The 20641-nt window shown below is 40.8% G+C and overlaps 1 protein-coding gene across 1 annotated transcript; it reads left to right on the top strand.

Annotated features, from left to right (window-relative positions):
- The first annotated feature begins 1211 nt into the window (after positions 1 to 1211).
- Positions 1212 to 17586, top strand: grb7 (growth factor receptor bound protein 7). Its single transcript, XM_079577887.1, has 15 exons — positions 1212 to 1339; positions 3502 to 3705; positions 5138 to 5258; positions 8521 to 8677; positions 8991 to 9112; positions 10676 to 10750; positions 10963 to 11100; positions 11478 to 11588; positions 11825 to 11923; positions 13033 to 13119; positions 13198 to 13314; positions 15102 to 15159; positions 15254 to 15341; positions 15906 to 15999; positions 17179 to 17586. The coding sequence occupies exons 2-15, from the start codon at positions 3539 to 3541 to the stop codon at positions 17320 to 17322; spliced, it is 1578 nt and encodes a 525-aa protein (XP_079434013.1). The 5' UTR covers positions 1212 to 1339; positions 3502 to 3538; the 3' UTR covers positions 17323 to 17586.
- The last annotated feature ends 3055 nt before the right edge of the window (positions 17587 to 20641 follow it).

Genomic DNA, 20641 nt, shown 5'->3' with positions numbered 1-20641 from the left:
GGACTATTTGAAGACCTAGTTACTAATCTTTCACAATAACGGTTTTGTGTTGGTCAATACAGGTCTTGGGCATTTCAGACTTTCTTTCAGCTGTCCAGGTGGCAACAGGTGTCCTCTTACATTCACAGGCTTCACATTGATTATATTCCTTTAAACAATGTTACATAATGTTTATTTTCTGTGACTAGTTTTAGCATCTTTCTATTTGTACAATGACTGCTGAACCAAATGCATTTGAGCAGTATGACAATTCTTAAGTGAACATTGTGCATTTTTGAGGGCCTATTATCATAAACGGCAGTTTTACATTGACTGAATCTGAAAAGTATCCAGTAGTCTGTAATTTCCTTGTTGGGATGAAGGATGGCACCAAAAATGAAGGCTCAATAACTGTGAATAGGCCAGACGTCTGAGAGGAAGAAACTCGTGTCTGGGTGTTTGCGGGCTCTAGCACTGCATATTTCATGACTGATTACTTCAGGCCAACTCGGCAACTACTCCTCACTGCAGTACCTCGTCTGAGCAGGTGGAGTGTCTGATGGTAACCTGTGGAAGAAAAAAAAGGTGTGCTGTCAAAACTTGTCGTTAGATTTCAGGCATCCTCAGTGTTGAATTGATGGGGGGGTAAAGCTGGCACTTCTGTCAAAAGGATGATTGTAAATCTGTAAGTTCCCCTGTAAACTGTCTGTGGGGATTCCCTGAACACATTAATAAAACATAATTTGATCCAATGAAATGTGTATGTTTGTATTATTATTATTAAATATGAGAGAAATATAATTTCAAATCATTCACAAATGGTTTGACAAATAAAACATCTTTGAATTATCATTATCTTAACATTTAAGTCCTATTTTTTTCTTCATTGAAGTATACCCACGACCACTAGGTGGAGACAAAGTTTCACAAAAGGTTAAGCCGTTGACACTGCTTTATGTTCTTGCACCATTCGGTGGTCTTTGCCCCACAGCAGATGGAGAACAAATAAAACAAAAACAAACTGATTACATTCGTTTAATCTGCAAAAGTCAAAGCACAAGGCAACATGTTTTCTGCAACTAATTTACTGAAATGCCATGGCCTCATTGGGTGGAATAGATTGAAAATGTTTTGGCCTACTCAATACTGACGTAATGTCAGCAGCAGCAGAGTGGGCGGGGCTACCTGGCGCACCTGACTGACAGGCTCCGCCCTCTCATGACGGGGAGCCTTCGCTGGAAATGCTGTTGGCGCCTTTAGTAGCGTTCAGATTTGTTACGAACACAAACAAGAGTACGAGGATTAAGGTGATGCATGACAGCTGAGTCCCGCAGTGTGACAAGACACAGACATTTCTCTGGTAGGTTTCTGCGTTTCCTTTGGAGAAAATAAACCTCTATCACAGTGAAACAGGTGCAAGCGGTGATCGCCGGTGGGACCAGAGTAGAGTAGACGAAGGGAGTTCAGGGGACGTTGTGGGCGAGCTGGTTAAAAGTTGGAGCCACTGCTATTAAATGGGATAATTGTATCTAGGCTATGCCAACAAAGTGATTATAGTGATTTGTTTCCCCTGTAAGATACACTGTATAATACCGTCGTTTCATCAGTCACTGGGTGACCAGAAGTAACCAGGGTCATTTAAAACAGTGCATTTTGATAATGATATTATGGTTTATCTCCATAGTCCTGCTTGCTTCGCGTATAATCCAACACCGTTTTAATCCTACTATTGGTTCCCATTGATCTATATTATGTTAGTGGTTTCAGAATGCTTTTATATTTAAATATGTTGTCCTGTGAAGTGTCTAGACCGGGGGTTCTCAAACTTTTCACACCCAATATTTGACCTTCCAAGTACCACCAAACCTAGACCTGTGTGGAAACCATGTTCACCCAGAAAACATAAAGACATTAGTACTAAAATATAAGCATAATTTATGTTTTAGTACTACCTGGTGGTAGACCCAAGTACCACCACCTGGTCTAGATCATTTTTTTTCATCTAATTAACTGTAACCACCATCTACCTCTTATATCTTCTGTAATGTTTTCAAATTTGCTGCAAAATGTGGGGTCTAGTTTAGTGTTGCTTTAGAGTAATACCCTTATATTTTTATTATGGTGAAATTGATGCATGTGCTGCTGACACGTGCAAACCTGAATAAAATCAAGCGGTCCACTCCTACCTTGAGAAATATTCTTGCTGTTCCAACAAGGTGCAATCTCTTACTGTTGTAAGCTGTGCAGACCCGCTGTGAAAGACTTTTGAAAGACTCCAGATTTATATGAGAGACAGATGGTCGAGCCAAGTCCGATCAAAGAACAACGTGCCTGCTCTTCTTATCGTTACCTGCTGCATCATCTACAGAATAACAACAACATTCAGCGAGCCCAAGGTGGGAAGGGGTTGGGATTGACCCAAACTATTTCATTGTTCATTTTCAGTTATTCTGTTAAAAGCTGGGCCTTAATGTTCTGCATGATGCTGATTATTAAGCTAAAACATCTGTTACAGACAGTGCCTTTATGGATTTCTTATAGCCTACAGGCTTTTAAAGACGGCTATAGTTCATACAGTTACTTATATAGCCTTAGCATATGTATTTTCAGAAGTGGCTGTTATGTGCTTGGGCAAGACACTTTACTAATCTTGTTTATGAATGAGGTATTTGTGATGGTGGTGAGTGGGATTCAGCTTGTATCAGCTTCAGAACTAATGAGATTGATGGTCATGTGGTTGTCATGATATACTTGGAAAATGTAGTTAGTTAGTTTGTGTTTTGCCAGGGATGAGAGAGCAAATTTAAGATAAACAGTGCTTTTGCCACGAGCTCTAAAACGTGTGCATTTCTGTAACAGCAATATCCGCAGCGCGAGCGCGGGCAGCTCATTCATCACTGTTTTACTACAGCGAAGTGTAGATTGGTTCGCGGTGATTTCAGTTTCCTGTTTATAAATTACTTTTATGGGTGAGCTTGGTTCACATGATTTAAAGCTCATTTTAAAGTCCACAAATCTATCACGAAGGTTTTACGGACATGAGAATGAGGTGACGATGGTTGATAAACAAATAAAGTTGTTTTATTATATGAGTAAAACTTGCATAAAATCAGGAGTGGGAATTGTGTAACAAACATATAATCATGCTCTGACTTATTGAGATGTGTATGTGTGTTTTCTAATAGTAATAGTGTGGAAATTCCTGAGTGTTGTTGTGTTTTTGGTTTCTGCCTGACTCTATTTTAAGAAAGGAAAGTATGACTCAGCCGTGTTGTTTTACTCGAGCCATTGTGTGCTATTGTGGTTAATTAACTGCTATAAATAATGTTTTCAAAAGCTATTGTTTATGCCACAAACCTGCCACACTAGTACGACAGTCAGTGTTTACAACTGGTGCTCTGGGTTACCTGGTACATTGATTGACTATTTTTATTCGATTTTTCCGCTGTTCCGTTAACTTGCATCATATTAAAAGATTGTGTTAAATTTGAGGATTATGTCTTACTTTCCTCTCTTATGCAGGGGTTGGACGTTGCTAACACATCACCTCTCTGCTGACATGATGGAGGTGGCCGGCTCGTGGACCGAGGTTTTCGAAGGCTCGGACAGAAACGGTTCCCCTGAAGAAGAGTCCTTTCTGACAGGCTCCACTCTGACTCTGGCCCCACTGGTCACTGAATCTGCCTCAGTGCGCCGCTCCCAGCCCATACTCATCACTGCGAACAGGCACGTACAGCAAGAGGAGGCGAGAATGTGAAAAATATGTCTTGCTGTCACTTCAAAATGATATTCCTCAAGCAGAAGGGAAAAGTTGTTTACTAAAAAGTGATTCCGTTTATTAGCTGTTTGACCTTAAGCATAATAATCGGTCTTACAAAGGGCTTTCTTAGACGTGCTTTTTAAATTGTATGCATTATTGACCGGTATTCACTCTCCATGCATGGTTGTGAAAGGTTAGCATTGTAGCAACAGCAGCCCTGGGGTGGACTAACAGAAGAGTGGCAGCCAATCTGTGCCAATAGCCCTCACCACCAATTATTCACACATACCACATTCCTACAAAGGGAAGGTGAGTGAAGTATCTTGCCCAGTGGCACAAAAAAAAACTAATGCAGTATCTTCGGGCTAAACATTAATCTTTAAAAACAATACAAAAGTTGTCCATAAGGTATTCAATTTAAGGGGCTTTTCCTACCTTACTTGTCATAGTTTAATCCCGTGTTAGCTAATATTTGTGGAAAAAAGAGGCCTGAGAGCTGATTTTTCAGTAAAAAAAAAAATAACAAGGGAGAAGGGGCAGTTTATCTTCATAGCTTAAGCATGAGGGCTCTGTAAACTAGTAAAAACCGTTGGAAATTCCAGTCGCACCATACAGTATGTGGTGGATTTTGGGCGTTTTTTTTTTCCCCAGATATTTTTGGATGCTGAGACCCTGCTGCTCAGTGTCTGCAGAGTATCATTAGAGTTTGAAAACCTTGAAGTAGCAAACCCCCTCAAAGAGAACAAAACAATTAGCCTGGTGGAGGATAATTTTGTAAATAATAATAATAATTGCCCACTGGAATTGCTCTTTACACGCCTTTGCTGACAAGAAAGCGCCACACTGTAGTCATTATTCATTCACTCCATACCCGTCTTTCCACTTTCTTCAAAATGCAACATAGTAATTAAATCTCACTGCTACCACACTGTAGTGAAAAAACAACACTGACAGCGTTCGTCATCCGATGAGGATCAGCTTGCTTCATTTATGCAGGATGTGAGTCAACGTAAGCGGGAGCTGCTGACTTAAGTTAGTGACTCAAACTGAAGTCGTGAATCACGTCACTCAGTGTGTAAAGAAGTGACGGGTTTCACAGAACACACAATACGGCTGTTATCTTTCATTTATCTTTAAACAAGGACTGGACTGTTGCGTGTGAGGCAGAAATAGACAGTGGGTGGATAGTTTCGCTTCCTTGTTTTGCTCTGCTATAGTACGTTTGTGACCTCTGACCTTCACTGATAAAACGGCCGAGACAAACCTTTTTTCATGACTTGACCTTGAAACGTAGACGATTCACAGTAATTGCAGTGGCATCTCACTTTATTGAAGCAGTTCAAAGGGTAACTCAGTATTCTAGAGTCAACACTAACTTTTAACACCTATTTTCCACAGAATTCGAGGCAAAGAGTCATTTTCGTCTTCAGTCCCTTCGATACCTAATCCTTTTCCAGAGCTGTGCAGCCCGTCACAGTCGCCTGTCATCAGCTCACTGCCACCAACGACAAACAAACACGTGAGTTCAAAACATTGTGCTGACTCGTAACATTTCTCTCATCACCACACTTCACAAGTAAAAAAAAAAGTCTGATATGGAAAGTTTTCAAACCATATTCTTAAAAATGTATCTATAGGTTATATACTGTAGAGGCCCTAACCTTTTACGAATGTTGAAAAAAGCATTATTATTATCAGAAGAAGTAGATTTATTTAACAACCAATTAATAAAATAGAAGTCAGTTTTCAGAGGTTCGACCATTTTCTGAAATCCAGTTTCTAATGTAGTTTTATTGATCCCTAAATAACAGTATTTACAGTGAAATGACTTTTATGTAAGACAGCATCCCAAGCCAAAGAGGTGCGTGAGCCGGGTGAACTCACAAAGCACGTATTCTTAAGCACCCCAGGGTGACGGCACTTCAGCAACACATTTATGTAATTACATGTTTAGTTTGGCAACGTCCGCGAGGAGAGTAAAGCCAACATTTTCATGACAAACCTGCTTTTCTTTCCATCACAATAATGGCAAACCTCTGCTTACTAATGGTGAGCAATTATGAGACGGGAGCGTGTTGAAATGACTAGACAGGCGTGATGGGCTGAATACTAAAGACGACAACAATGTGATTTCTACTCGTGACATATTTTGACAAATGCAAGCTTTATTTAAATGTTAGCAGGGCTAGTCAGGTGTTGGGGCAGACTTCAGTAGCTACGACCACAGGCTGAATTTTAACATTAATATTACCTGACTTCTATCTATCCCTTTTGTTTAGCAGTCATTTCTCAGCTTCTGCTTTAGCCCACTGCTTGCCATGTAATTTCAAGACCTACTGTATTGATAGGTCAAATTACCACTTAACATATTCTCACCTCCTCTTGTTTTCGAGACTTGGCCTTTACAGTTCTCTCTCACCTTGCTAGTCTCATTATGTTGACAGACAGGTTTAGGTTAGGCTGCTTTTGTTTTCTCTGTGTTTGGGCGATACAAATGCAGCGTCACACATGAGTAAACTCGATGAACCTTCAGTGACCTTCTCCCCCGGACAAACTCACCCAGTGTCTGGACGCTTGATAGTTTTCTCCTGAAACACTGTCTACTATTTAGGCTACAATAATGACGGCAGGAATGATACTTTTCAATAGGCCTGCTCGATTATAGGAAAAATAGTTGAAATCACGGTTATTCAAACTATTATTGGTTGCCTTTAAAAAGAAATCTATTTTTATTTTACTTATGAATCAAAAAACTATTCTGAATATTCACTGTTGTCTGAACAGTCATAGAAGCAATAATGATTTCAAGTATGCATTGGTTTAGGAGAGGTCTCTTTTTCACACCTGCCCCCTGCTGGCCAGTCCTCACACCTGCGCAAGTAAACTTGTTATCCTGTCTTGGTGTTAGTTTGTTGAATGTATTGTAAATGTTGAAATTGTTGCGTATTGTTTGTTTGTCTTTTTGAATAATTGAATTAAACAAAAAAGAAAATTAGGGCAGGGAGATATGGCCTATATCACGATAACGATACATTTGACGATATAATTGACACTGGACAAATTACTTCAAAATCCCATCCTTATGCCTATTGGGAAGATTAATTCAGTGATATTATCTTTTGATTTTTTCCGATTATGCTATTTTTGAAATCCTTTAGTGTAATAATCTAAATCGTGATTGAATTTAAATTAATTGCAACAGCCCTACGTTCCATATCAAACAAGCCGCCATTTTAGATGTGTCGTTGATGTAAACAAATGTCATACAAGCTCAGAAGGGTATTCCTGCCGCCTGCCATTCTCTCTTTACTGTCTACAAAAGGGTATGCTTTGATTATTCAAAGAAAAGTTCAAAACCATTTTCAAGCCTTGTTGATTTGCTTGTGTGGTGCTCTCTAGATACGTTTCACTTCTTTCTTGACAACCCAGGTTATGTTTGTAAACTGTTTCCAAGCGTTGCAAATCAGTTAAGATCGCTGACAAGATAAAAGCTCAAAAAAACATCTTTGGTGCCAGAGTGACATTTGAGATCTTCTGTAGTAACTGTCTTTGGGGTTTTTTAACACATTAAATATAGCATTACCGTCTGCCACTCCGTTACACTTGACAGGTTATTGGCCACACGCTTTGGCCCTGGTCCCAGATTCATGAGCGCTTATGCCAAGCCAAAAGCAGAGGTGAAGTCTATGCCGTGTGCCATGACCAGCTGACTCACTCACGTTTGTAGAAGTTATGCAAATGAGTATTGTTTTTATTCTTGTCTATGATGGATGATAATAATATGGTTTTATAACTAATTGCCTAATGCTTAATATGCAAATACAGCTCATACAAATGTGAATCCCTATAATGTCCCTATACGTGTTTCTTTAATGGATCCTTTTCATCATTGACTGTTCCCTGCAGATCTTTAAAAGTGGCAGTTCTAAAGAAACTCTACTTTAGCCATCATAATTTAGCTCATGTCAAAATCAAAAGGCTCAAATCTGCTGGGTATTTTTGGTAAATATTTCATAAACGTGACCTATCTGTTCCCCAGATTTTTGTTAACATGTTCAAATCAAGCATTGGTCACTAATATATATATACACTAGTTTATCTTTACATTTTTTGTTTGTTTTTCAAGACAATCATCAAATTCGAAAGAGCCCAATTCTTAAACTCGCCGGATCCTATTGCAAATAAACATAAAGGAACTCTCTCTCTCCAATCAAGTTTTAATTAGTGCCCCTGCAGCCATTAATAGTTAAAGCTTTGTGACTGAATTGTGGAAGTTCTTAGCTTTCAAAAAGCATGTGAAACTTGTACTTGTGTTTTCAAACGGCTAAAAGCAAAACCCATTTCAGCTGTAGATGTAGTACCTTTTAAAAACCACAAAGAGTGCAATCTCCAAATATTACTCTTATTTTAAAGATGCATTATGCAACTTTTTATGCGGGAAAAAAAGTTGATATTTGTGAGTATTTCACCTTGTAGTGACCGAGCGGGTGTGTGAGTGGTCAGTATGAACTAAACAATTGAACCTGGTGCGCTGTAGAGACCACTGTGATAGAAAGTAAAGGCACCATACAGCCACTGGGTCACGACAAGGTCAGATACTCACAAATATGAACTTTTTTTTCCACATAAAAGTTGCATAATGCACCTTTAAACCAAGACCATTTTTCATCATTCTCACCAACATCAATTTGGAGACTGTCCTTCTCATCTCACCTGCTGTTCTCATAATGAAGAGGATGCAGTTCAATGAATGCACTAAATGTATATGCTTTTTTCTGTAGCTGATTAAGGTGTTTGGAGAGGACCGCCACAGCAGGTCTGTGTGGGTCAGTCCTGAAGCTACGGCCCGAGATGTTTGTCACATGTTGGTGCAAACGGCCCACTGCAGCGACCAGGAGAACTGGGCCCTCCTCGAAGTACATCCCGCTCTGGGACTAGGTAAGACACATAATGGTTTACTCTGGTTTGGAAGACACCAGTCGCTCTCCACCCCTTTACAAATAGCGCCCCAAAGGCTTGCAACTTTACAACTACTGTCTTGGTGAAACGACTCGTGTACCAACCCATATTTTCTCTTTCCGCACCAAGTGATTTAATTTTTTTTTGATATTTCTTTGTGTTGAAATATCATCTTTGCTACTGCCTTCCTAAGCCCCATAGTTACTCAAGTAGAAACCATCCGAGACCCCTGATTTAGACTGTATCTTATTGCCAAAAGAAGGTGACTTTTCATGCTTCCCCTTCTGTGCAGAGAGGTGCCTGGAGGATCATGAAATTGTGTGGGAGGTTCAGACGACGTGGTCCCTAAAAGCCGACACGAGGCTGGTGTTTCGCAAAAACTACGCTAAATATGAATTCTTCAGGAAGCCAACGGTAGGTTTATCGGTGTGTAATTGTAACAACATCTGGATATGCTAGCTCGGATTAACTGCAGTCACATGATCAAGCTTAATGTAGAGGTGATTATAAATATTTTTCAAGAGTAGGTGGCACCAGTAAGTATAGTATGCTTCAAATATACTGTAAAACTGATTATTCCTGACTTTCATTAAAGCAATATTGGGACAGGGCCGTCTCCGTTGTTGGCCCTAAACTGTGTGTGTTTCAAGTGTCAGCTTAAGACTCACTTTTATTCTATAATTGTGTGGACTTCTGCTATTTTATTTTTATTGTTTTTATTTTTATTAATTTGCTTTTATGTATTTGATATATTTCATTGAATGTAAATTGGTATTTATTTCTATTTCTATGTTTTCTTTTTTAGTATATAGAGCTGCTATTATTTCTTTACTTACCCTCTTAAGGAGTACTAAGTAACTTGTTTACCTTAATAAATCCTTTTCGTACACCTCTGGGTGTAATACAAGTGTTCATCTCCCCCTGGTGTCTCTGGCCAGAAAACCACTTGTAGCTTTCCTGCACCGGGTCGGAGGCCCCAATACACTCTAATGGAATCATGAAGAAGAAGCTAACAGGCTAGCGTGCAAAGCTTACCTGCAGGCTAGCGTCACTTAAACCGTATTTACAGCCAAGTTTGAGTGAAAAAAATGGTCAAGTTTGAGTGAAAAAAATTGTCCAATTGTGTAATTGGATGTACAATATCCCTCTATAGCTTTGTCTTTTCTGTCAATGTAGTATTTACTCTCACGGACAATTAATGAGTAAAAAAACTGCACATGCTACAACACCTGCAGTGGCGCTTATGGCCTCTAGGGGCATGAGTTACTTAGTTCTGCTTTAACTCCCACCTGAACCGAGCACATTTTTGGTAGTTTGGTTTCCTCTAAGAGTGTCTTGAAAATAATAAGACAAAATAGCGATGAAAACGAGACGTAAATGGAGATGAAAATAAATGTGATAAAAGAGCGACATAAAAGTGACAATCCATTTTCTTCCATTAGTCTTTGTGCAGCACTGGAACAATTGTGTTGCTTACACGTGCTATAGAAATAAAGTCGATTGGATTGCTTTCTTCTCAAACAGTAGTATATTTATTTTGTGATTTTCTTTGTTTGTTTGAAGTATATTTTTAGTTTTGGTTGAACGCTAATTTGAATCATTTCTCATTCTCTGACACTGCACTGTTGCTGTGGATGTGAAATAGTTTTAATGTGCATTGAGCTGCGTGCCTGCACAAGCCTCCGTCTCTAATTTAGTGCCCTTCGCTTTTATTATTGCATTGGCTCATCCATCATCAGTATCATGTTAAAGTGACAGTTGGCAGTAAAACCTCCCACTCAGTCACCGCATGCAGCTCACTGTATGTTGTGCCCACACAACCTCCACCAGATGAACCAGAGTAAACGACTGCCCTACAGGCTAATCCTTATCAGAAGGTGATGAAATAATTGGCGAGCAGGTTCCTACACAAAACTGCTTCAGGTTTTTGCAGTTCAGCACTTTCCTCATGAACTAACTACTTTGTCAATTTTCCAGCTCTTTTTCCCTGAGTCGATGATCTCGGACAGCGCTGATGTTGGCAAAGACCTGACGTCAGCAGAACTTATTCAGGTAAAAGAAATCGGCTAAAAACTCTTTTTTTTAAAACAATAAAATTATTCAGAAATGTATGACCTGATGTATAGAACATGCACAATTGATTATACAATGACATGATCAATTGTGAAATACTGCATGTTTTTATCCATGTACTTTTAAAATGATACATATGCCTTGTTTCGCCACACCTACCTGTAAAACCTCTCATTTGTATTAACCCCCAGAATCTCCTCAAGTCCGGTACATGTCCAGAAATCCAAGGTTATCTTCACTCCAAAGAATCGAGTCGAAAGTCTTGGAAAAAGGTTTACTACTTCCTGCGACGCTCCGGTCTCTACTGCTCCACTAAGGGCTCTTCTAAGGTCAGTGCAATGAAGTCTGACATTTACAGATGCCACACCAAATCCACCTCATGTTCGTATGGTGTAATGGGAACGTGGTGCACATTTTCAAGATTCAAGATATTTTGTGGTGTTGATCGGCTTTCTATTGAGCAGTGATCAGTATTATATGTACGCTCTCATGGAAGAGTGTTCCATTGTAAAAAAAAGTTTCATGTTACAATGGACATGCCCATGTTCTCCCAGTATGCAATACTCACATGGTCATGCACAAATGAAACCAAAACACAATGGTTTACACACAAAACTCATTACGAACTTTGAGCAGGAATGTCTAAGTCGTGAATTAACTGCTTCTCTTCTCTGATATTCTAAAGCATATTTTCTTTTGATTGTAGGAGCCGAGGCATCTTCAGTATGTGGCCGATTTGGAAGACTTAAATGTTTACTCTGTGGTCAATAGCAGAAAACTGTACGGAGCACCAGCAGACTTCACCTTCTGCATCAAGGTAACCACGTCCTGCTGCTTTTGAAAAGATTAGTGAGAAAAATTCCCACCGACCAGACTTTCACACAGGCTTAAGGCATTTCATGAATACTGACGCCCAACTATCACTGCTTCTGCATTCACCACATACTTCTCGCGAGTATTACTATGTCAATATTGGTGATCTAAAATGCCAGATCTTTTGAGGCAGTGAAAAATCTCATGATTCCCCTGTATTCTCTTTGTGTGCCTGTGCAGCCTTCGAAAAACCCGGTGCGTGCCCAGGACCTGAAATTCTTGTGTGCGGAGAGCGAACAAACACGGACTTGTTGGACATCCTCCTTCCGACTTTTCAAGGTCTCACACTGACACATGATCTGCTTTTGTAAAGTGATCACTTGGCATACCTTTGTGACAAGCTGTCTAATAAAATAACAACGATACAGTAACGTAACTATAATTATGCTTACAATTATGTTTTACTAATATAGTTCACTGCGACAAGACTGCTAAAATAATACAAGCATGGCGCGCATTTCAGAACATGTTTGTGCAAGTCTAAACCAGGGGTGTCGAGGTCGTTTGGGTCGTGGGCCGAAATTCAGCCCCCATGGCGGGTCGCGGGCTGCATGTATTGTAAAGGACTGTGGCCTAAATAACAACAGCTTATCGGCCTGTGTCACGTGTTTCTCAAAGTGCTACATATAGTCATTATTCATTCGCTCCACAAACAATGGCAGTAAGTTACTATTGTAGCCACAGCCGCCCTGGGGCAGACTGACCACGTGGTTATAATATGCTGTTTATATCCTGATCTCTTATTATATCAGTGCCCTCTGCTGGACACGTGTGGGATTCTTTCCTTTTTTAAATTTCAGCTGCCCCCTAGTGGCTGGTGTGAGCAAACTGGTTATTTCTTTAAGAATCCATAACTCTGCACAGGAATGGGCTAGAGACGTATTTTCTTTTTTTGACATACTCAGGAATTCATGCTCCACAAAGGGCCACTTTAAATCATGCAGCCCGCGGGCCTTGACCTTGACACATGTGGTCTCAACTACAGAATTAGCAGGTGTTTTTAAATAAGACCTTATGGTAGCACAGCAATAGTCCCATCACACTCTTTTGCCTGCAGCCTTTTGGGTCCCAAGAATCAAGTGTTCCGCACAATACAAAATGATCTGGGAATTAACTAAAGTTGAGACCAGGTCTGAAGCTTGTCTAGAGGAAACTATGAATTTACCAGGACTTAATTATTATCATCTCTCAGTAAATATGCAAAGAGCCAGTTGCAACAATGAAAATGTACTGCTCGTAATTGTACGTTTGATTGGAATAATAGAATGAATACCGTTTTGTCCCTGTCTGTCCATTGTTCAACCAAATGTTTCTTAATCATTTTGGCAAACAACACAGGATACTAGCGTCTTGTAACTATTCATTTTCTCTTTCTAATGTGTGATCAGCACGGCAAGCAGCTCCAGTGTAACTACCAGCTATCCAAATTGGCACCGCGAAACCGAGAAGCAGCCAACCACTTCACAGACACCAAAGTGAGTTCACTGCAAACACCGTGTGGGAGAGATTTGAATAGTGCTTCGTTTTTTTGTAAGTGTTGCTTGTCATTTCAGTCAAGGTCGGAGGCGAGCCTGGTGGCGATGGACTTTTCGGGGAAGGCTGGAGGGCGGGTCATCCAGAATCCGTCAGAGATCCGCAGCGCAGAGAGGGAGGAGGGCCAGGCCTGGAGGGTGAGGACAGAGCGAGCGGGAGCCTGGGGTTGTGCCAGTCTAACATGTCCCAAATGTTATCCCAGCTTGTGTGTTTAGTTTTCCTTCTTCTGCTTGTACTAGATACAGTTTTTCACACTGTTGTGGCTCTGGTGGTGTTCAGTACTGGCACAAGGGAGTCATTTGTAGGTCATGCCCTGGTTTAGTTTAACAATTTTGCCTTGCGTGGAAATCATACATCTTGAGGAATCAATTTGAAGGGTTTCTTTTTAACGTATTTTATAGATTACTGACATAGCTAAATGTATGGGGGAAAAGTATTACACCCTTTTGAGTGACAAAATCTGAATATTCACTAGAGCCAGGTTAAAATTAGTGAGAAAAGTTACAATTTCCCATATAGATTTATAGAGAAACATTGAATTGAATTGAATTGAATACTTCATTGTAAAGACTTGGCAATGATGTTTCTGGGTGAAAACCTCAGTATTAAAAACAGTTTTGCCTGCAGTGTCTCCCTTTTCCCCAAGTTTCCCTCAGAGCTTAGAGACCATGAAATGCAATTAACTTTAGAAATTTGATTAGAAAGTTAAACTATAAACTTCAGAAACATCACTTTACCAGAACTTTGACTCCAGAAATGGCCAAAAGTGTTGACAAGTGCAATATGCAAAACATTTTCAATTTCCTTGCTCCCACCCCGAGTCTTGTTTTATTGAACACACACAATCTTGGTGTATTTGAGCACCACTCTACAGTTTATGTGAAATACAGTATGTTAAGACGTCTCAGCCTAAACTTGGAAACCATATATAGGCAGGACTGTGTCTTTTTTGGCCACAGCTGGGGACACTAATTCTCCGCGGTAGACTCAGATTGGGGACTGAGTAGAGCTGGAGGGGGCCATAAAAGAGATGGATGAGAGAAAAGAGGGGAGACTGTAATCAGGCGTGTCCGGACTGCAGTGGAGCTTGGAGGGCATAGTTATATAAATTTATACAGGGACATTTGGGAAAGGGGTGAGGGGAAGTGGGCTAGAAATTGGTGAAATTGCTGAAAATGAATACTTGTGTTACAGATTTACCATAATAGTCTAGATAAGTGCGCGTAGTAGTGTTTACCTCTTCCGCCACAAACTCAACACGTGGGTTACTGCCTTCCACCACTCCCCACTACTTTTACATTTGCACTGCTTCTTCTACTGCTCTTGCCACTACTACTTCATCTGTTATTTGTCTTTACTCCACTCGGTTACTGGATTTTCCGGACGATAAGTCACTCCGGGGTACAAGTCGCACCAGCCTTGGCAACTACCTGGGCCTGGAGGCGTAACTGCACCATTGACAAGCCTCTCCCGGCAGCACGTTGTTCAAGCTCTCATTTGTGAACTCGCTCCTCTAGCTGTTGCCATCTAGCTTTTAACCCCGCAATTCGCTTTTTTGTTTTCTTCATTGCAGTAAGAGAAACCTCCGCTTTTCGCCAGTCCCTCACAAGTGTCTCGCTCACTCCAAGCTTTCTTTCTACTGCTCGATTACCGTTTCTTTAAGTCTTCCGTGGTACAGGAGTAGCAGATGGCACACAAGCCTAAAGCGGCCTCGAGCGGCTGTCGGTGTGAAAATAACAACCATTGTGGGATTGTATACTTTGATATTTAAGTCACACCTGTGTATAAGTCGCACCCCAAGCCAAACTGTGAAAAAAAAAGTGTGACTTACAGTCTGGAAAATACGCTACCTCTGATAATGTCACTGTGGAGGGATGCAGCTGACCAGTTTGTGACCTGTTGTATGCGTGCTTGTCTCTTGCAGAGGAGAGAAGCCCTGAGGTGCAGCTTGCCGAACCTAAACTCCGGCCCCAGACCCTCCTGTAAGCCCCATCTAAAGTTCAAAGTCTCAAGTCTGTCTTTTTTTACTGGAAAATATGAGCCTTGAGCTTGACCTCTGCTTCTGACTGTCTGCAGCGATTCACAAGACTCAGCCCTGGTTTCACGGTGGCGTGTCCAGAAATGAAGCCCAGAGGCTCATAGAGAGACAGGGGCTGGTGGACGGGTGAGTTTATTCAGTGCATTACAAGAAAATGTTTTGAAATAGAAGAATTTGGAAGAGGTGTTGCGTTGTGCAAATAGTAGAAATCTCTCTAAACTGATTGGAATTGGTTTGTTGGAACTAAAGACAATACAGTTTTTGTAAATTTGTATAAGTAATTGCTTGGTTAAAGTATTTTTTTAATTGACGAACTTGGCGGTTTTGGTCTTTAGCACTGAGAGAGCTCAGAAAATTGGTCCTAAAACAGGAATGAATAAAAACATTGTAATCTTTCGTCGTTTGTAGTGAGCTGCTCACTACAAACAGAAAAAAACATGTTTCTGTAGGGAATGGGATTTTTCCACACTTTTTAATAACTTTTGTACAATGCTGTATTTTCTCATAAAGCCCGTATAGTCTATAGCGGTTTTAATCATTTATCTTGTTACCATGCAACACGCATGCAGCCTCGATACCGGCTCTTTTTAACACAGATGTAATTGCTTTGAATTATAGCCTGTCAGCCAGTGTGACTCCAATGTGTCGCATGCGATGACGATTAAAAATGTGCCTCTCTGTTCATTGTAGGATGTTCCTCGTTCGTGACAGTCAGCAGCACGCCCAATGCTTCGTCCTCTCACTGTGTTACAAGCTCAAGACAAAACACTACCTGGTTATTCCTGTAAGTTCCCTCCAACGTGTTACATAAATGTGCTGTATTTCTCCCATTTCCCAGTTAACTGCATTCATGTGGAGAAAGCCAGTATACATTTTATATTTTCTCATTCTTCACAAAGTCCTGCTTTTGAACAGATACAAAAGCAGGCGTGGAGCTGATCAGGCGAGGGAAACGTAAGGAGCGCCGTCTACAGCAAATAGTGCCAAGATTAGCTCTGACTAAATGAAGTAAAAAGATTGCGCATTGATGTCCTGCCTTTAGCAGCAGAGCCGCAGGTGACTGAGGCCCCGCCCACTGGAGTTCCGTGAAGCACAGACCACATTACAAAGAAAATGACTCTTATTTATCGGCCTATGATTGATTTGATCGTTCAAACCTCAATATCAGGCTGCAAATAATAAACTGCCACACGTCTGTTTGAAACTTCTCTTGCTCACATGATCGTGTTGGTGCTTCAGTCGTGTTTATGAGAAGTCGCGATAATAAAGTTTGTCCACAAGAGGTCAGTGTTCAAACAGAATGAAACAGCTCAGAGACTTCGAAGCGCAAGACACTTTTTGCTAGGAAACCCTCAAAGTTAGAAAAAGTTGCCATTTGCAAACATCACTTCCTGTGTTCCAAAATGTCCCCTCTCCACAGTGAAATGTTATTTGTTGCTTGCGACTCTGAATGACCATGCAAACGTGGGTAGATCTTGCTTTTGATTAGGGGATCACAGTAATTGTGAGAGAAAATCGATGTTACTGGCTGAACACTGCAATCTGTGTTCAAATCTGCCTCCAGTACACACTATTAGCAGGCATGATTTCATTGGTTGCAACAGACAACTATAGGCCTATATGTCTACATAGCATCTGCAACTCAAATTGTTTCCTTGGTCTTCCTTTTGTTTATCCCACTCTGATCTCCAAAACATCACCATGAGTTTAGATTCCAACCTCATCCATTAGGCCTGTCTGAATGATTTTGGTAAAATGTCTGTTGTCTTATTTATTTAACGCTTTGCACACTCGTCCAAATAAAGGATCAATGTTTAATTCACTCCATACTCAGTGCTGGTACAGCCTGGTGTAGACTGACAGACACATCACTGCCAACCATCCAACCTCAACATCATCTCCAAGTTCATGCCTCTTGCTTGGCTTCTATCCCCATACTAATCTTTGTGCATGTCTCTTGCAGTGTGAAGAAGGAGGCAGGAAATACTACACTATGGATGATGGTTTAACCCTTTTCATTGACCTCCTGCAGCTCGTCGAGTTTCACCAAATCAACAAAGGCATCCTCCCAGTCTGCCTCAAACACCCCTGTGTCTGTGTGCTCTGACCCCTGCCTCTGTCCCGGGCCAGCCGACGCACATGCAGAGCTAAATAAATCGACCTTTCTAATTAATCACAAGTGTTGAGAGCGAACAGGCACTTAAAGGCAGTTCAGGGCAAAGGTGTAGTCCCTGTGATAATGTTATCTGCTCATTTGTTTCATGCAGAATGAGCCGAGCCATGAGGTTGACACGGTTGTTTAAGTTGTGCCTTGACAGTAATGAGACTAAACTGGCTTCAGGAAGTTTCCAGATCACACTGACATTTGTTTTGCCAAAGAATGTTAAAAACTTCCGAACACTTATCTGAAAACACCCTAATTACTCATTTTAATTACTTTCCACTAACCGCAGCTTCACTCTGGTTATTTTATTATAATTGTTGTTTTTTTTAATTGGCCAAAATTTAAAAAGTTGCACTCTTCATTGACATTACTTAATTATCCACGTAAGAGTGGTTGTAGTAATTGTTCATAAGGACTTTTATGTGCACTCAGATACAAGCCTTTTGACTGTAAACGATGCTCGCCACAAGAGGGCGCTGTGTTGGCTTCAGATGTGGAACAATGAAAAAATAAGTTTACATTTTGTCAATGTTAAGGAAAACTTTTTGTCAGTGACATTACTAATTATTGTGTTATCAAAAAGCCCCAGGGTGCAATCATGTAGCAAAAATATTTTTTTGTAGCCTACTGTTTTGTATTGTAATATTTTCTTTATAGTTTTACGTGCAGCCAATATACTCCATGCATTTTGCACAATGAGTGATGTATTAAATGGGGACAATTTTGAATGAATGTTAACTTTTGGGCAATGTGTATTTTTAATTGTGTTGAAATTATTTCAATACAGCCTGTTATGGATATGTTTTTTTTTTTAACAAAACCTTCTGTTGTTTATTATTTACCAACTTTGTCAAACCGATGTTTTATTTGTTGAATAAATATTTTTGTGATTACATCTGTCTTAAAACTACGCTGTATCAGTCTATGGCTAAAAGCTATGAGCAGACTGCATGTTGGTTATCTAGTAGCCTAAGTAATAAGTGCTTTATTTCTCATTCTACAAGCATATGACGCAATAGTGTTCAGGTGTTAGTCCTAAGCCACTGCAACTTAGTTTTGGATATTTTCAAACATTATGGTTTTCTGCTAAATATTTAACTCGAACAAAATAATATAGCCTATATCTGAGCAGTGAATCAGAAGAGCTGACCTAATGGCAGTTCGATTCCAGCTCTCACCGATGCAAACGCTCATTGTGTCCTTGAGCAAGACTCTTCACATATCTGTCAGTCAATGCGTTATTATTTTAGGCGAACAACTTGAGAAATGTTTATTTATGTCTGTATTTTATGGGAAACTAGAACTTGTAACATCCATTGTAAAGGCTCTTGCAGAATCCCCCACAAAGCTGACGCTGCTGCCGGTGGAGTGTGGCTCACAGTTCAGTCAGTGGCAAAGCCATGGAATCCAAAAAAGTCAAACTCAAAGACACCTGGCTTGAATTCTAGCGAGGCCACTAAGCTCATAGTAGGAACAACATGAAAGAGAGCCTCAAGGTTAGGGCGCACTGGCAGCCCTCGCCCGTCCGGAGCGGAGCACATCACAGATTTTCTGCTGTATAGCTCTGAGCGGTGCGCCGGGCCGTGTCTCCGCTGACCGAGTCTCAGAGGAGCTCCTCTCTTCTCATGTGGGTGTAGTACTTAAATATCACGGGTGCGCACGCGGGGGGAAACTCGACCTAGTCTGTGCCCCACGTGCAGGTGGGGTTGCTACGGTGATTAATTCCCCTCCATTCCTTAGATGGACAGGTAAATTATTGGGTAGAAAAGCCAGAAGAGGGAGGCTTCTCGGTAATTATAATGGCCACCAGTTTATTTCTGCAGGGATGCCCTCGTACAGGCCCTCGTAAGACCGAACAGCTTCACTCTTCACCTGTCTGTGTCACGTGAGGAGAGCGACCACGGAAGAAGCAAACACGTGCGCTGAAAAGAAGTCATTAAGAAAAGAAAAATAATAGTGCAAACACTGCTAAATTGGTCTGTTGCGTGGAGAGAGAGAGAGAGAGAGAGAGAGAGAGAGAGAGAGAGAGAGAGAGAGAGAGAGAGAGAGAGAGAGAGAGAGAGAGAGAGAGAGAGAGAGAGAGAGAGAGAGAGAGAGAGAGAGAGAGAGAGAGAGAGAGAGAGAGAGAGAGAGAGAGAGAGAGAGAGAGAGAGAGAGAGATAGATAGATAGATAGATAGATAGATAGATAGATAGATAGATAGATATGATGAGAAGTTGCTCAAATTCTTTTTCATACTGAATAGGCCTTCTCTATGGAAGCCCGTTTCCGCCACAAAAGCCCAACGGGAAGTTGAAATTACGAGATTTAAAGTCATAATTTTGTGTTTAAAATGAGTTTAAATGTAATTTCGAGATTTAAACTCGGAATTACGAGTTTTTAAGATCCGTAATCATAGACGTCAACCCCATTTTACTTTGAAAATCCGGATAGTGTTGCCGTTCTTTTTCCTGTCTGATGTGGTCTGAACTGTGGAGCTTGATCTAGCTGTATCTTGGAACCGTATTATGCCTGTAAAACAACTGCTAGTTTGGGGCAAATTCGTGCCTCTTTCCCTCTGCCATGTCCTATGGATCCCCCCCTATCTATCTATCTCCCCGCTTGATAAAAGGGCGATGCCGGTGGACAATGGCTAGTTTGCCCGGTTAGCATGTGCAATCCACCTCATTGTTGATTTAAAAAGTCTGCAATTAACCACCAATGCGTCAATCCCGACCCAGTGTGTGATAATCTTCAAGGCTGTATTATGTGGTTACTGGCTTTATTGACGTTTTTAGTGTATAATTCTTAATTCCGTAAGATGCTGGATGCTAGAGCTGCTAATAAGCTAGTTAGCTGCGGATGCTAAGCAATCGGCTACGGCCAATAGTACATGAAGTGTGAGTAATAAACGGCAAAATCAACCTGCCCGGCTCAGTGTTTGATCGTTGTTAAAGGGATGCTTTATGTAGACGGTGGTTTTATTGACCTTTATTCATGCATATTTCCCATTTTCACATGATCATGATCATCCGAAGTTCATCGAAGTTCATAATGCTACGATCGTAGCATTAGCTTTGGGAATGCCCATGCATCATCAAGGCCTAAACACATTCCTATCGTGGATACAGCCATTTTTAAAAAGTTTTCTTGTCACTGCTTTTAATCCTGGGTGTTGAGGTAAAATAAACACTTCTGTGTGTCTTTGTAAAAGTACCAGAGTTGCTGTAGCTCCGGTTCAGAACACGATGAAGCTAATCCTCCATGACTGTCCCCGCTGTAC

The sequence above is a fragment of the Gobius niger genome, assembly GCF_951799975.1.
Source record: "Gobius niger genome assembly, chromosome: 19".
In the NCBI taxonomy this organism is placed as follows: Eukaryota; Metazoa; Chordata; class Actinopteri; order Gobiiformes; family Gobiidae; genus Gobius; species Gobius niger.
This window is presented reverse-complemented; position numbering and strand designations above follow the sequence as displayed.

Excerpts from the sequence above, each read along its gene's own strand:
- grb7 (XM_079577887.1), top strand. The coding sequence starts at position 3,539 with ATGATGGAGGTGGCCGGCTCGTGGACCGAGGTTTTCGAAGGCTCGGAC. Across the intron at positions 8,678-8,990 it reads ACATCCCGCTCTGGGACTAG|AGAGGTGCCTGGAGGATCAT; the intron begins GTAAGACACATA and ends CCTTCTGTGCAG. Across the intron at positions 11,101-11,477 it reads CCACTAAGGGCTCTTCTAAG|GAGCCGAGGCATCTTCAGTA; the intron begins GTCAGTGCAATG and ends TTTTGATTGTAG.